Genomic DNA, 14376 nt, shown 5'->3' with positions numbered 1-14376 from the left:
ATTTCAATTTTTTTTTTACTATAAATTTTTAAATTGATCAAATATTCAGCTTTATTTTTTATTGTTTAGAAATAATAATTAAATTATATAAAAATGATATAATTATTAAATAGAATATGAATCTATATAAGATATATGTATAGAAATTGTATAGTTCTATCAAATATGTATATGTACAATATATAGAAAACGTATACAAATTATATAATTATTGTATAAAACGTGTTAAAAAAGTACAGTTATTATATAAATTATGTATCAAAACTGTATAATTTCCGTAAAGAATATTTATGTATAAGATTTGTATAAAATCTGTATAAAAGTTGTGTAAAAACGCTATAGAACCAGTCTGTAAATTAAAATGGCTAGAAAGTGAAATTTAAATTACATGGCCATTTTCAAGGAAATAGTTTAATTTGAAGTGCTGTTTCTGTCCTTTCCCCATAAAATAATCCAAAATCCAATATAAACTTAAAACCTAAACTTTTCACTCTTCATCTTATTTTTTAGTTTCAAGAGAGTTTTTCGCTCCTCAATTTTTCATATTGTGGTTTTTCATTAGCGCATGAGTGAAAACATACTTGATCTAAACTTCAATCACAATATAATTTGTCAAAAATAAATATTATTCAAAAAAATCGAGAAAAATCAAAAAAATCGAAAGGAACGACTAAAACCTAAACCAATTTTATGTTTGTTTGATTTGGTTTATAATTTTAATAAACTGACATAATTGATAACCAACATAATTAATTTTTTTTTTCAATAGAAAATCAAACCAACCCGACCTATGAACACGGTATTCACAAGTATAAGAGTTGTCGCAATGTCCCCACTACTTACTAGTTAACTAAACTTGAGTAACTTAGACAATGTCACTACTCACTAGTTAACTAAACTTGAGTAACTTAGACAATGTCACTACTCACAAATCAATGACCGAAGTTAGAAAATTGGAAAATCGCTAAGTGATATGACTTGGCCGTGTAGTTACTCGCTCTCTGTCTTACTTTCCTTTAAAAAAAATGTTTCTTCTTAATTTGGTAATTCTTCAATCAATGTTTCTTTCCAATTTTGATAATTTTTTAATTTCATAAAATTAAAAGATTAAAAGATATTTTGATACATTATGCATATGTTTGATTTATGATCAGAATATTCATTTTTTAAAAAAACTTTTATTATCAGTGTCCAATTAAATGAAGACAAATCAATTGAAAGGAATAATTTAATACTCATAACGAATCATGTTCAAGTGCATTAGTGAAGATTGTAGAGTAACTGGTGACATCAGGAATCGACAAATAAACAAATGAAATCTATATAATAGAAGAAAGTGCGAGTCCAAAAGGAGTAAAAGTAGCAAAGACTGAGAACTAGTACAAATCTCTACCCTTACACTCCACGAAAGAATATAAAAAAGGAGCCAATGTGGCCAAATCTATAAGCAGATCCAAATCAGGACCCCCTGACCCATAAAGCACCAGAAATTAAATAACAAAAAGATAAATTATACATGTCAAATATCAAAATACTGGACAAAATATGTTTGACAAAATTAACAATGAACTCATTAGAACAAGAGCCAGCTCATCACAGCCCATCCAGCTACCAAGCTACCAAGCATCTTCAATTTCTCTGCTCCACTCTGCATTAGATCCACAATATATTAAAATCTTATATTTTTAATATTTAAATAATTAAAGAATCAGATCCACTATACATATTTTGTTGTGATAATAATGCAAAAGCACAGTACAAGCCGTGCATGTGCATTGATCATTTGATCGACCCTACCATTGTGTTGCCTCGTGCTTAGCGACCCTTAATGGTTTTTCGTCGAACTTGTTGTATTGCTCTTTGGTCTTAATATATCTACGCCACTCTGACTTCCCACCGACACTGTATGTTGAGCAATACAGAAATACTTTGTACACTTGGGTAAGTCAATGTGCAAGTGGGTGAAGTGTGAACCATGATGTAAAAATTAAAGTTACACATTCATAAGTCATCATGCGCAATTGATGGACACGTATCTAAAAAGACCAAATTGTGAAGCTGTAAAACGTAAATGTCTTATATCGACCGACATCACCGCTAACTACCGACAGATGCTAACATAGGCTACGGCACCATTTTATAGAATTAGTATGCAGAAGTAAAATGTAATTTTTCTCTAATGCACCTATATGCATAACAACTACAAATTAATGCAATAAAATGTAAATGTTCTCTATGAATTTTAAATTCTAAAAGAGGCAGCTTACTTGTTTTTTAATAAATTGTTTCTCACATTGAATGAATTTCTTATATAAAAATATGTTATTTGCGCAAAACTAATGAATTCTAGTGAACCCCATGTGGAAATCTACAACTAGGGTAAATATTGAATTGCGAGAATGCAGATAAGCTAATACTCCTACTAGCTTATGAAGTTGGTTACATATATTACTAGATCTGGATGCGGATCAATGATCTATCTTCTATCATATAATAAACAATAAACAAGAAGATTAACACTTTAATTTAAAAGAGAATTTAATGAGATTACGTACCTCATCGTTAAGAGACGGGCTGGGAGAGTCGGAGTCAAGGCCAGGTCCAGGAGCTTCAGTAGGAGGTGCAGGTGGGCTCATCAAATCGGGAGAAGGTGCTGGTGATGCATTGTGTTTCTTTCCCTTCTTCTTTCCCTTGCCCTTTCCCTTGCTAGGAGCCGGAGCTGGAGTTGTCTCCGAAACAACAGGTGCTGCAACTGGAACTGGAGCAGGTGGAGTAGAAACAGCTGGTGGTGTAGCTACCTCTGGAGCTGGAGCTGGTGGAGATTGTACTGGTGCAGCCACTGGTGGTGGTGGTGAGCTTACTGGAGCAGCTACTGGTGGAGAACTTGCTGGTGCTTTTGCTGGTGGGGAACTTGCTGGTGCTTTTGCTGGTGGGGATACAGGTGCAGCAACAACAGGTGTAGTGGGAGCAGCAACTGGAGCGCTTACTGGCGTAACCGGAACAGCTGTAGGTGGAGCCGAGACTGGTGCTGTAGCTGGAGCAGGAGTGCTTTTGGGCTTACTTGGGGCAGCCGCGGGCGGAGAACTAGCCTTAGCACCTACGAGTGCTTTGGCTGGGGCTGCTGCAGGTGACTGTCCCGTGACACTTGCCAATACAATGCACAAGATTGACGCTAGTAACACAAATTTCCTATCCATGGCTAGTAAGAATCAATAAAAATGTAGAGCAAAAGGAGAGAGGTATTATTGTAAGAGAAAGAAGAGTGCGTGTTATTGTGTCTAAAGAGGGTGAAGTTAAGTGCATATAAGTAGGCAAGTTAAGGCACAACGGCTAGAGGGAGGGTCGACATCTAGGTGGGGGGTCATGCAATAAAATACAAAACTAACCTCTTAACAGGCTGGAATTAGAAAAAATATGGTCCCATGTGAGATTAGGTAATGGGGCTAACCACGTCAGGTGTTTTGGGTTATGCAAAGTCTAGGTGATATCTTTAGCTGGAGGTTTCATTTGTTGTCTTCGATGGCATGCAAAGTTCACAGCTGGAACATGGCTAGATGTAGGACCTATTTAGGTCACGAGTAAATCGAGTCCATACGCGTAAGCGATAATTGTGGAAAAGATTAACAAGTAATAGGCTAACTTTAGCTGGACTTGCTCATTCCACCGACAATTGTAGGACCCCTATCGGTGGAGCTACTTTTGCTACTATTTTCTCGTCACCTATAACATTCTTTTACAAAATCTTTTTGAAAACGAAACTAATTTCTTTTTACTTTACCATTTCTTCTTGACTTAAACTTCACAGAAATATTTATTGGGGAGTTATTAGAAAATATATTTCCGAATGTCATTATCTCACATTGTATTTAGCGTGGCTCTTCCATTTATTGATCGTAATATGACTGTTTCCTTGTTCTTTTTTCCTTGAAAAACTTCTTATTATTATTATTAGACTATTATATAAGTTTTAAAAATTATTTTCACCTTCTTATTTAATGAATAAAATTTATTTATATTAAGAATCAATGTTCTGAGAACTCAGCATCAAATTTTAAATTCCACCATTATTGGTGAGAGGCTGAGCTACGAGGCATATGCTTTCTATGTAGTGCCCAATTAATGACCAAGGAACTATGAAGGATAGTAATATTGACCTTGCTTGATGGTTTGCACCATTTAGAGAGAACACAGTATTAAATTAAATTGAACCCACTTTTACCCAAAATGAACAGTAAAATATAAATCAAGTATACACCTTTATATTTGTCATCTATTGATCTATAAAAGTCCTTCGTTCTCTCTTGTTTTAATATACTCCTTTCCCTAAAAATTTTCTAGCATGAAAAACATGGGTCAGATTTAGCTGATATGATGATAGTTACTAAAGGATATTTTTCAACCTTAGTTTATTCAATTATTCATAAGTATATTTGAACCTTTAAATTATCCAATTACATACTTCAAATTGTTATAGAAGGTATATATAAATCATTTTTGATAAATTAGGAATAAATTTGGATTATTTATTTATTTATTTAGGTTATACTACTATGATTAGTGTCAGAGTTAATCTGGCCGGATAACAACTAAAAGGAGAACAATTTGCAATAGAATTTTTCATGGATCGATAGACAAATATATTTTTCCTGCAAAAATAATGTATGCTATTTTTATACTGTCATTTCTTTCCTGATTGTTTCCATATTGGATGAGCCTATGGTCAATTTTACCTTTTGAGTTATAGGTTATTGAACCAATGGAGAGCAAAATTTTCATATTATGAATTGTTCATTAGCATAATTGATCTTTTTTCATCCAAGTTGGTTGTTAATTAATGGAGTGAGTATTTTTGAGCTATTTAGCTAATTATTACGAAATTTTTGAGCTAGTAGAGTACAACAACAACAACATACCCAGTATATTTCCATCTAGTGGTGTCTGGGGAGGGTAGAGTGTATGCAGATCATACCATTATCTCAAGAGAAGTAGAGTAATAGTGATAATATTTTGTGCATAAAATTATCTCATTTCAAATATTTTTAAAACAAATAGTCATATTTCTCAAAATATATGGGTACTTAATCATGGGTGCCCGTGTTCTCGATGATATGATGGCTGGGGTAACGGTAGTATTTTATGACTGCTGGTTATGGGTCCATTGACAATTCGTTTGTCCCTCTTTCTGCTTGGCATATGCAATAGAACCACAGAAGTTCAATTTTACAGTTGGCCTCCTAAACTTTGAATTAATAACATTAGAATTGAGCAAAAAGGTAGCTAAGGACAGACAAGGAAAGAAATAGACAACTCACCCAATAGTAAAATAATTGGATGATATAAAAGTGGGGAAAGAAAAGGTACAATCAAAATACCAACGATATTTATTATAAGGATTAAGTTTTTTTTAATCGATTTTCATATTATAATTTTATATTGATATATTCTCCTGTTGCTTTGGTCATCCTTTTAATTGGTTGTTGTGTTTGCTTCTTTCACTTGATCTCAAGCTAAGGCTTTGAAAAGAGCTCTTCTATATATCTTTACAAGACAAGAATAAAATTTTAATCACGCTTATTCATGAGATTTCACTAAATTTGTTTGTTTGTTTATCATATGTATGTATTCATCTTAAGAAAAAAAAATGTTTATCATATGTTATCAACATACAATAACAATTAAATTTTTTTTTTCTTTTTTAGAAATGTGAGGCACATAAACATGAGACACTATTATTGAAAGATTTGATAATAATTTATCTGAATGTGTGGCATATATTTATCGCGAATAATGAACGATGATTGATATGATGGGCTTCCAAGAAACTCCAAATGCAATTATTTATATATATACGCGTGAATCCCAATTTGGTTGCTGCTTTGTTTATATCCATTTACAAGATATTGGCAGAAGGGATAATGACCATTCCCCAACTCTTTTTAGTCTTTTACTACTATACAGGGGGAAGGAAGAATAAAACACTGCGTTTTATATGAAAAGCTGCAGTATGTTTTAAGTTTTAATAGACAGTACCCAATCTCGATTTTCTAGCCGTTATAACAAACACGATTAATTGTAAAATCTCGAAAAAAAAGAAATTGTGATAATCATTTTGCAGTTATATGATTGAAAAGTTATTAGTCTAGACCTCACTTTTGAGACGAGGATCCTATAAAAAATAACATCTCTATCTCAAAAAGATAGAGATCTCACTTATAGAACCACGCCGAGTATGATATGTTGTTGAAATGTGACTACACCACACTACCTATACTATATTTCTTCCCTTCCCGGCGAACTTATCCTTTCTTTGCTCGAGCATTTCGCAACTAAAGAGGCTTGACGCAAAAGGTTATGTTGGAAAAAGAAAAATAAACCACAATAATACTACTAGTCATCCAAATTCATAGTTTATTTATATACATAATTGCAATCGCTATAGAAAAATATACTGTCTACTAAAGTGTTTTGTTTTGGTAAAATTCGAACGAAAACCAATTAAGAAAGTACCTCGGGAGTCCCACCATAATGTTAGTGGTAGATATACTTATAGTCTTATACTGGTCCTATTTCATAATGAATTAAAAAAAGGTACTTCCATCATTTCTCATTATATAAAGTACTTAGCTTGTGCAATCTTTGGGGGGGAAAATATGAGACGTGGCACGTTAATTGTATAAGGTCCTAGAACTTGTTGAAGAAGAAAGCAACTAGGGATGGAATAACCATATCCCTTATGTCTCACTCGAGAGCCTTATTCTAATTTTTCCAATCATAATCTTGCCTTTAATTTCCTTTGCTTGCACCTGCAATCTACTACCTAGTATATTTATCCAAAAAAGTTTCTGCTTTTGTTTTCTTTAAATGAATAAAATTGTAATGCGATTGGGAGCACCAAAACTAAAAAAAAAAAAAAGACTTTACTTCATTTGGACTTTAATATGATGCTATCTTAGATACTTTTATAATCTCACACTTCTTTTTCTCTATATACTGGACTGGATCATTCCTTAGGTTTCACTAGGTAGAATTTCACTCCTTTCAGGTTTGAGATTTTACTTTTTCATTGTTCATTTGATTCTTTTAATTCTTTATGTAGAGATTAGATCAAATATACTATAGAACGTGGATCAGGGTTACCAATTAGATGTTGTCCCACTATAATTACTGAAAAGAAAATATAATACTATCAAAGTTAATTTAAAGCGACGTGTATATCTCGAATTATGATAAATGATACGCATATGTTGGAACCTTGAAGTTTTGATGAATGACAATATGAATGAAACAAGTTGAATTTGATTCAAACACTTGACGATAAGGGAAAACAAGTTGAGTTGAAAAAGGAGTCCTATGTGAAGAAGGAGTTTCACTTCTAAGCATATCTTTAAGAGTCCAATGTGTGGAAGGAGAAAGATTCTGAAGAATTCAAAAGAGTTGGAGTTTTACTACAATACTAAGGAGACAAGAGTTGGAATTGAAGAAAGAGTCTCACTTGAAGTAGAACTCTATGCAATGAGAGTTCTAATTAAAGTAGGAGTTTGAAATAAAGAATGACTCTTTGGAGAGTTGTGCTTAAATAGAAGATGCAACCGTCAAAATAATTCACGCACTTAAAAAAGCAGAAAAGCTCAATCGACAGATTGACTTCACGAAGTGCTACTCAATCGCTGAAGAAACACGTTGAAGAACCTGGTCCTCAGTACAGAATCCAGCTAAGAGTTTTAGCGTTGATTTTTAGAGTTGTTCATTGTGTTTGAGCTATTCATGTAATATTAGTTTCAGTGTGTTATAAACTGAATTAGGAGCTAGTCTTCAAGTTGGGGAAAACTCAAAGACTTTGGGAACACATACCTTGGGAAGTGTGTGTAGTTAAGAATTAGAGTTTATAATTCCTAGTTATTGAGTTATACAGATTAGAGTTTATAATTCCTAGTTGTTGAGTTATAAGAATTAGAGTTTATAATTCCTATTTGTTGGTTACAAGAGTTTTGTAATCAGTCGTTGTTGAGGCTCAGAGTTTTTTAGTGAAGTTGGGGTTAAATCCTGTAGAGGTGCATGTCGTGGTTTTCTTACACCTTTTGAGCCAAGTGTTTTCCACGTAAAAATTATTGTGTTCCTTACTTTCTGTTTACTTCTTCCTTGAAACACGTCAGTGGAACACGTCAGACAACACATTCCATCGATAAGCAAAAGTTAGGCGAAAATAAGAAAATCAGTAGGGCACGAATTATTAACAAGTGGTATCAGAGAGAGTTATCTTGTGAAGGCTAACACCTTAAGATAAGATTCAAGATGAATTATACACCACCTACTGGATACTACGAAGGACAAGACATCAATAGGCCTCCGTTGTTCAAGGCACAATACTACTTAGGATGGAAAGAAAGGATGAAAGATTTCCTCCAGGTTGTGGACTACGAACTATGGAATATAATTATCGATGGACCTCAATACCCCATGAAGAAGGATGTTGAAAAGAAGGAAGTATTAAAGGACAAGAACGAGTATGATGAGGCTGACTTTAAGATGCTTGGAAAGAATGCTAAAGCCAAGTATATTCTTACTTGTGGACTTGGAATAGATGAATACAATAAGATATCAGGTTGTACCTCTGCAAAACAAATTTGGGATACTTTTATGGATAGATATGAGAAGAATATGGAGAACTTAAAAAAGAACGAGGGAACCAACAATAAGTCACCAGCATTAAAGGTGTTTGACAAAGAAGAATCAGATATGGATGATAAAAAGCTTATCAAGAACTTTAAAAAACAATTTAAGAAAGACAAGCGTCAGAACAAGAAAGGAACAAGTAGAAGGTGTTGTTCCAATGATAAATCTCAAGGTGGTTGCTTCAAGTGTGAGAAGATAGATCACATGATCAAAGATTGTCCAGTCTGAAAAATAGAATGGAGAAAGGAAATGGCTGAAAAGGAATTGAAAGAAAAAAACAAAAAGAGGGAAGAATATGCAATGGTAGCAGCTTGGGATTTGACTCAGATGATGATGAAGTTGATGAAGCAGCACTCATGGCTCTTGGAGATTCAGACTTGGAGGAAGAATATGATGCTTCTGAGGTAAGTATACTTGAACTTAAAGAAAAGTTGCATTTGTTTTCTAAAACAAAACTTATTTCATTAATGAGTGCACTAATTGATGACTTCTAAGAATCAATTTCTGATAGAGATGAGCTGTTCAACAATCTTGCAAGCATCAAATTTGATTTTATTGATTTAGAAGCTTGCAAGAATATTGTCGAATAAGAAAACTGCACTCTCAAGAAACAGGTTGAGCAACTTGATTCTTCAAACAATGATCTTAAGTCTGAAGTTCTAAAATTGACACTCTCTGAAAAGGGAAAAAAGGCCATAAGTAAAGATCAAGAATGTCACGCCTCAAATCCTATTGGGGCGGACTGGCACCCGTAACCGAGGAGGCCCGGGAGAACCAGCTCATAACCTTATACTTTCCATGCATACCTCTATGACAACCCAAAATTCGGACAACATCATGTCGCATATAAAAGAAAATAATCACCTGTATAAGCTCGAGCACACATATATATGTATATGCAATACTTGGCCGTTGGAGCCATCACGTCTATTAACAAAACACCACCTTGACTGTACATTAGGTTTACAAAGCCTCTAGACAATAAACAGAGTTTAACTAAGGTCGGGACACACCCTCCATATAACTAACTTCTATACCATACCAAAAGTGACTGGATATGACACGGAAATCCTCGAAGCAAACTGGAGCTTACCAAAAGCAGCTGGATATCCTGGCTCCTACTTGTACGATGTATGAGCTGAGGTACTTGTGCCTGCAGCATGAAATGCAGGTCCCCCGTGGGGGATGTCAGTACGAAATATGTACTGAGTATGTAAAGCTGTAGATAATCACATATGATATAGGAGCTCAATAGAAATCAGAAATAAGTGAATAAATCGTAATAGGAGTGGACCACACTTACTAGAACTTGTGACAACCTGTACATTGTATTTATTCAATTACTTTACCTTCGTTCTTATCATCTTTGTAATCATTACTGTACTGTACTGTGACCATTAGGCTGCCTCCAGTACATATCAACTGGGATAGACCCATGATGGGCTTATGCCCCTGGGATACCACCCATAAACACATAAATAGGGATCGACCCATGATAGGCTTATGCCCTTGGGTTACCACCCTATAAGAGAGAACTTCCATCGCTTAGTTCAATTAATCTTTGAGATTGTTATTTCGGTCGCCACCGCATTTTTGATACTTTGAAACAATGATACATCAATAAGAGACATATAAATAGACCATCAATGTAATAACAATAAAGTAAGAACTCATTGGCACATCAATGAAGTGTTTTGGAGTCATCAATGCCATAACAATGAAGTAGGAACTTATTGTCTATCAATGAAACGTTTTGGAGTCATTAATAGCACATGGATCTTGTCTGAGTAACCGGATACCTTCTGACATTAATTAGTGCAATAAACATGTAAGATTTGGAAAACAAGTAAGTATTGAAATGTCTTGACATCTTGTAGGGTGGAAACAAGTTCATTAGTAACGTAGGGCATCATACAAAACCATTATGGATCACATGTTATTGAATAACTTTGGAAACTTTCTTAATAGAACAATTGTTCATTTTCATGCCAAAGTTTATTTTCATGTAAAATAGTCCATAACCCTATTTTCATCACCTTTCAATAACAACCAATACATATAATCCTCTATCACACATGTACATATGGAAAAGAATAAATGCAAACAATATTCATACCTTAGAATTCACCTCTTGATTATGAAATCCTGCTTGCACAGATAATAGGTGTTGTTCGAAGCTCTTGAGATGACAAACGCAGTTATCGGATTACTTTGAAATTTCTACGGTTGAATCAAAAGTAATTTAAAGGTCAAATTTGGCTAGGTTTTGTTCTTTCTCAATGATTGATGATGAAAATGAGTTTTTGAACTCATATACATGTATATATACCCATATTCCCGTTCATAATATAAGAAAATGATCAAAATGCCTTTAAAATTTAAATAATGTCAAATCTGTCCTTTGGTGGACTGTTTTGCTAAGCTAAAGTAGATCGACCATAAAGGAGGGTATATAGTACCATTATCATAATTCAGGGGTATATTTATCTTTTTTTCATTTTAATTTTTTTATCGCAAATAATTATCCCGCACCCATTATCCCCGACCCAATAAATCCACTACCCGACCCGGTCTCAATTAAACCCAAGAGACGCATATCTAACGGATGCATTTTTTCACCCCTTATAACGATAATATACACACACAGTAACACCCACCAAGAATAACAACCACCCTCTTCTAATTTTCCATTAACAATAACAACAGCACAATAAACAACAACTAATTACACCATCTCCTTCATTTCAATTGAAAAAATACACCCACAAATTTAACTTCACTATTATCAATTTTTCAAAAAAAATCATTAACTCATAACACTCAAAAACAACACCAAGGAAATTGGAACCCATGTGTTTCAGTTTCCAGTGAAATCCCTTTGAAAACACTACCCACCAGCGGTCAAACCACATAGCCACCATCTTTGTCGAATCGAAAATACTTTATTGACAAACCATTGGCAAACCCGTAGCTCCGAACTAATATCCACTCTCTCCAACCCGTAAATACCAACTATCAGCAGCGATCAAGCACTGCAATTCTGATTGGAGTGCACGGTTAATAGAAAACACAGAGGGAGTATCGGGTTTGAAATAAAAAATAGAGATCGAGTTGAATTGGTTTGAAATCGGGTTCTATGGGTTTATTGGATCGGGTAGTGGGTTTGAATTAATTATTTGGGATAAGAAATTAAAATGAAAAAGGGACAAATGTATTCCCGAACTATGATAAAGGGTAAGTATATACCCTTCGTCACAGGTACACATATGCCTCTACCGTTAGTGTGAGAGACATATATGTATCATTTCATTAACGGTAGGAGGATATATGTATCCAAAATTTATAATATATTAAAAGTGTGAAGGCCCTTAAATATGTGATTTGAACTTTTTGCCCTTCATTAAAAGTCTGTGCTTTAAACAAAATCGTCTTTTCACTATTTTTTCTAATATTTAATATCTAACAATTAAAAATTAATTAAATATATTTATGGTAAATATCTTTCCATATTAGAAGTCATCATAATTAATGACAACTAAAACTTTTTTTCATAAAACTATTTGAGTAAACTATATGGTAAGAGAAAATAAAACTATTTAAGGAGTAAAATATAGCTTCCCACGATTTGTTTATGTTCAGAATTATTCTATACCATAAATAATATAGGAAAAATACTCTTCTCGACCCTTGTAATCTTCTCGACCCTATGTCGGTTTTGTAAGTTGGACACTTTTACTACATGTTTGTCATCTAGACCCCTGAACCCACTAAAAAGCAATATTTTAAACCCTTTTTTGGTGAGTGTAACACACTCTCCCCACGTAAGCTGCCGCGTCTGCCACACCATCTGCTAAGTCACCTGCCACGTCATTTAAAAAATAAAAAATAAAAAATAAAAAAATTATTATGTTAAATTTCAAGTCATTTTTTAAATGCTAAATAATAAATTAAATATTAAAATTAATTTAATTAAATAAGAAAATTTTGAATAATCATGTTTTTATTTTTGCTCACAAATTAAACATCAAATCCATTCCAAATAATTAAAATTCTTCTCCAACTAATTTAAATTTTTAACTATAAATTCATATATACAAACATAATAAATTTTTGATTTTTAAATTTGAATATATTTAACAAATTCACAAAATGTTTAATTTTTCAAGCGAAATTCACTATTTTTTTTCAATATTCACTATCACTCACTTTCAATTCAAATTTAAATTTTAATCCCCAAAAATAAAAAGATTTCAAATTTAAATTTTAATTCAAAAAAAAATAAAATAAAAAGTTGAATTGAGGAAAAATTAAAATAAAAAATAAAAAGTGAAGGTGGTGGGGGAGGGGGGCTGGAAGAGTATTGGGGTAGGGTGTGGAGGCTGGAAGGTGTTGGGGGTGGGGCTGGACGGGGTTGGTGGGGTGTGGGGACGGGGCTGAGGTGGGGTGAGAATGGGCTGGTCGGGTATGTGGGAGGGAGAGGGGGATGGGCTAGGGTGGGGGTGGGGGAAAGGGCTGGACGGGTGTTGGGGTGGGGTGGGGTGGGGAGCTGGAAGGGGCTTGGGGTGGGGTGGGATGGGGCTGGGTGGGGTGTGGGTGTGGGGACAGGTTGGGGGAGGAAAAAAATATTTTTATTTATTTAAATTTATTTTTAAATTTTTAAAATTATTTTTAAATTAAAAAAGATGGAGGGAAACAAAGGATCCTTTTTATATTTTTTTTTCAAATTTAATGTTTTTTATTTATTTTTAAATTATTTTAATATAAAATTGATCAAAAATTGACCCCCACTCACACCTACAGGCGAGTGACTACACTCTTTTGTCCTAGTCATCATTTCAATGCCACATCAGCAAGGTCAACAGTCAAAGGATGCAAAATATTATTTTTAAATGAGTTCAAGGGTTCAGATGACAAACATGTAAGTAGAAGTGTTCAACTTACAAAACCGACATAGTACAGGGGTCCAGAAGAGCATTTTGCCATAAATATATTAACATTGTGTCTTTAATTTGGTTTGGGGTTTTGAGTAGTTAAGTTTAAATTTTTTATACCGTAAATCTATATCTACCTATAAGCTATATCTATAATTTATATATATATATATATATATATATATATATATATATATATATATATATATATATATATATATAATCTATATCTATAATCTTTATCTGTAATATATTAAAAGTGATTTGAGCTTTTTGCCCTTCATTAAAAGACTCTTCTTTAGACCAAACTGTCTTTTCACTATTTTTTAATTTATTATTTAATTATTTTTTGTTATAATAACCAGGCTTCCTAAAATATATGGGGCTCCTAAAATATGTAGTAGGAGAATTAATTAATATTTTTCTTTTTACTAGACTTCCTAAAATATATAGGACTCCTTAAATATATGGTAAGCGAATTAATTAATATTTTTCTTTCTACTATTCAATTAAAAAAATACTTCTAAAATAAGACTCTATTAAGAAAATATTTCTATAAATATTGAGATGTACGTTAAACTAGAGAACAAACCGATTTGCCCATTGGGAGAATATGATTGATGTTCATCTAAATTGATTCGATTGCATGGCTAGATTGCTAGATGCTTGATTTTCTAACCCTCAACTTCTCCACAGTTTTTGTTAGCATAATAGAATTCAACATGTGTGTGTGTGTGTGTGTATATATATATATATATATATATATATATAT

The 14376-nt window shown here is 33.2% G+C and overlaps 1 protein-coding gene across 1 annotated transcript; it reads right to left on the bottom strand.

The window, feature by feature from the left end:
- Positions 1 to 1297: 1297 nt before the first annotated feature.
- Positions 1298 to 3547, bottom strand: LOC107860225 (lysine-rich arabinogalactan protein 18). The gene is made up of 2 exons (XM_016705498.2): positions 2556 to 3547; positions 1298 to 1648 (listed from the first exon to the last, which is right to left on the bottom strand). The coding sequence occupies exons 1-2, from the start codon at positions 3195 to 3197 to the stop codon at positions 1574 to 1576; spliced, it is 717 nt and encodes a 238-aa protein (XP_016560984.2). The 5' UTR covers positions 3198 to 3547; the 3' UTR covers positions 1298 to 1573.
- Positions 3548 to 14376: the final 10829 nt, after the last annotated feature.

Source organism: Capsicum annuum, chromosome 2, assembly GCF_002878395.1.
Source record: "Capsicum annuum cultivar UCD-10X-F1 chromosome 2, UCD10Xv1.1, whole genome shotgun sequence".
In the NCBI taxonomy this organism is placed as follows: domain Eukaryota; kingdom Viridiplantae; phylum Streptophyta; class Magnoliopsida; order Solanales; family Solanaceae; genus Capsicum; species Capsicum annuum.
Note: the sequence above shows the minus strand (reverse complement) of the source record. Positions and strands in the feature narration are given on the sequence as shown.

What these genes read in the sequence shown, in the direction of transcription:
- LOC107860225 (XM_016705498.2), bottom strand. Translation starts at nt 3,197, where the DNA reads ATGGATAGGAAATTTGTGTTACTAGCGTCAATCTTGTGCATTGTATTG. An exon ending in GCCCGTCTCTTAACGATGAG is followed by an intron (nt 1,649 to 2,555) that starts GTACGTAATCTC and finishes GATCTAATGCAG; the next exon opens with AGTGGAGCAGAGAAATTGAA.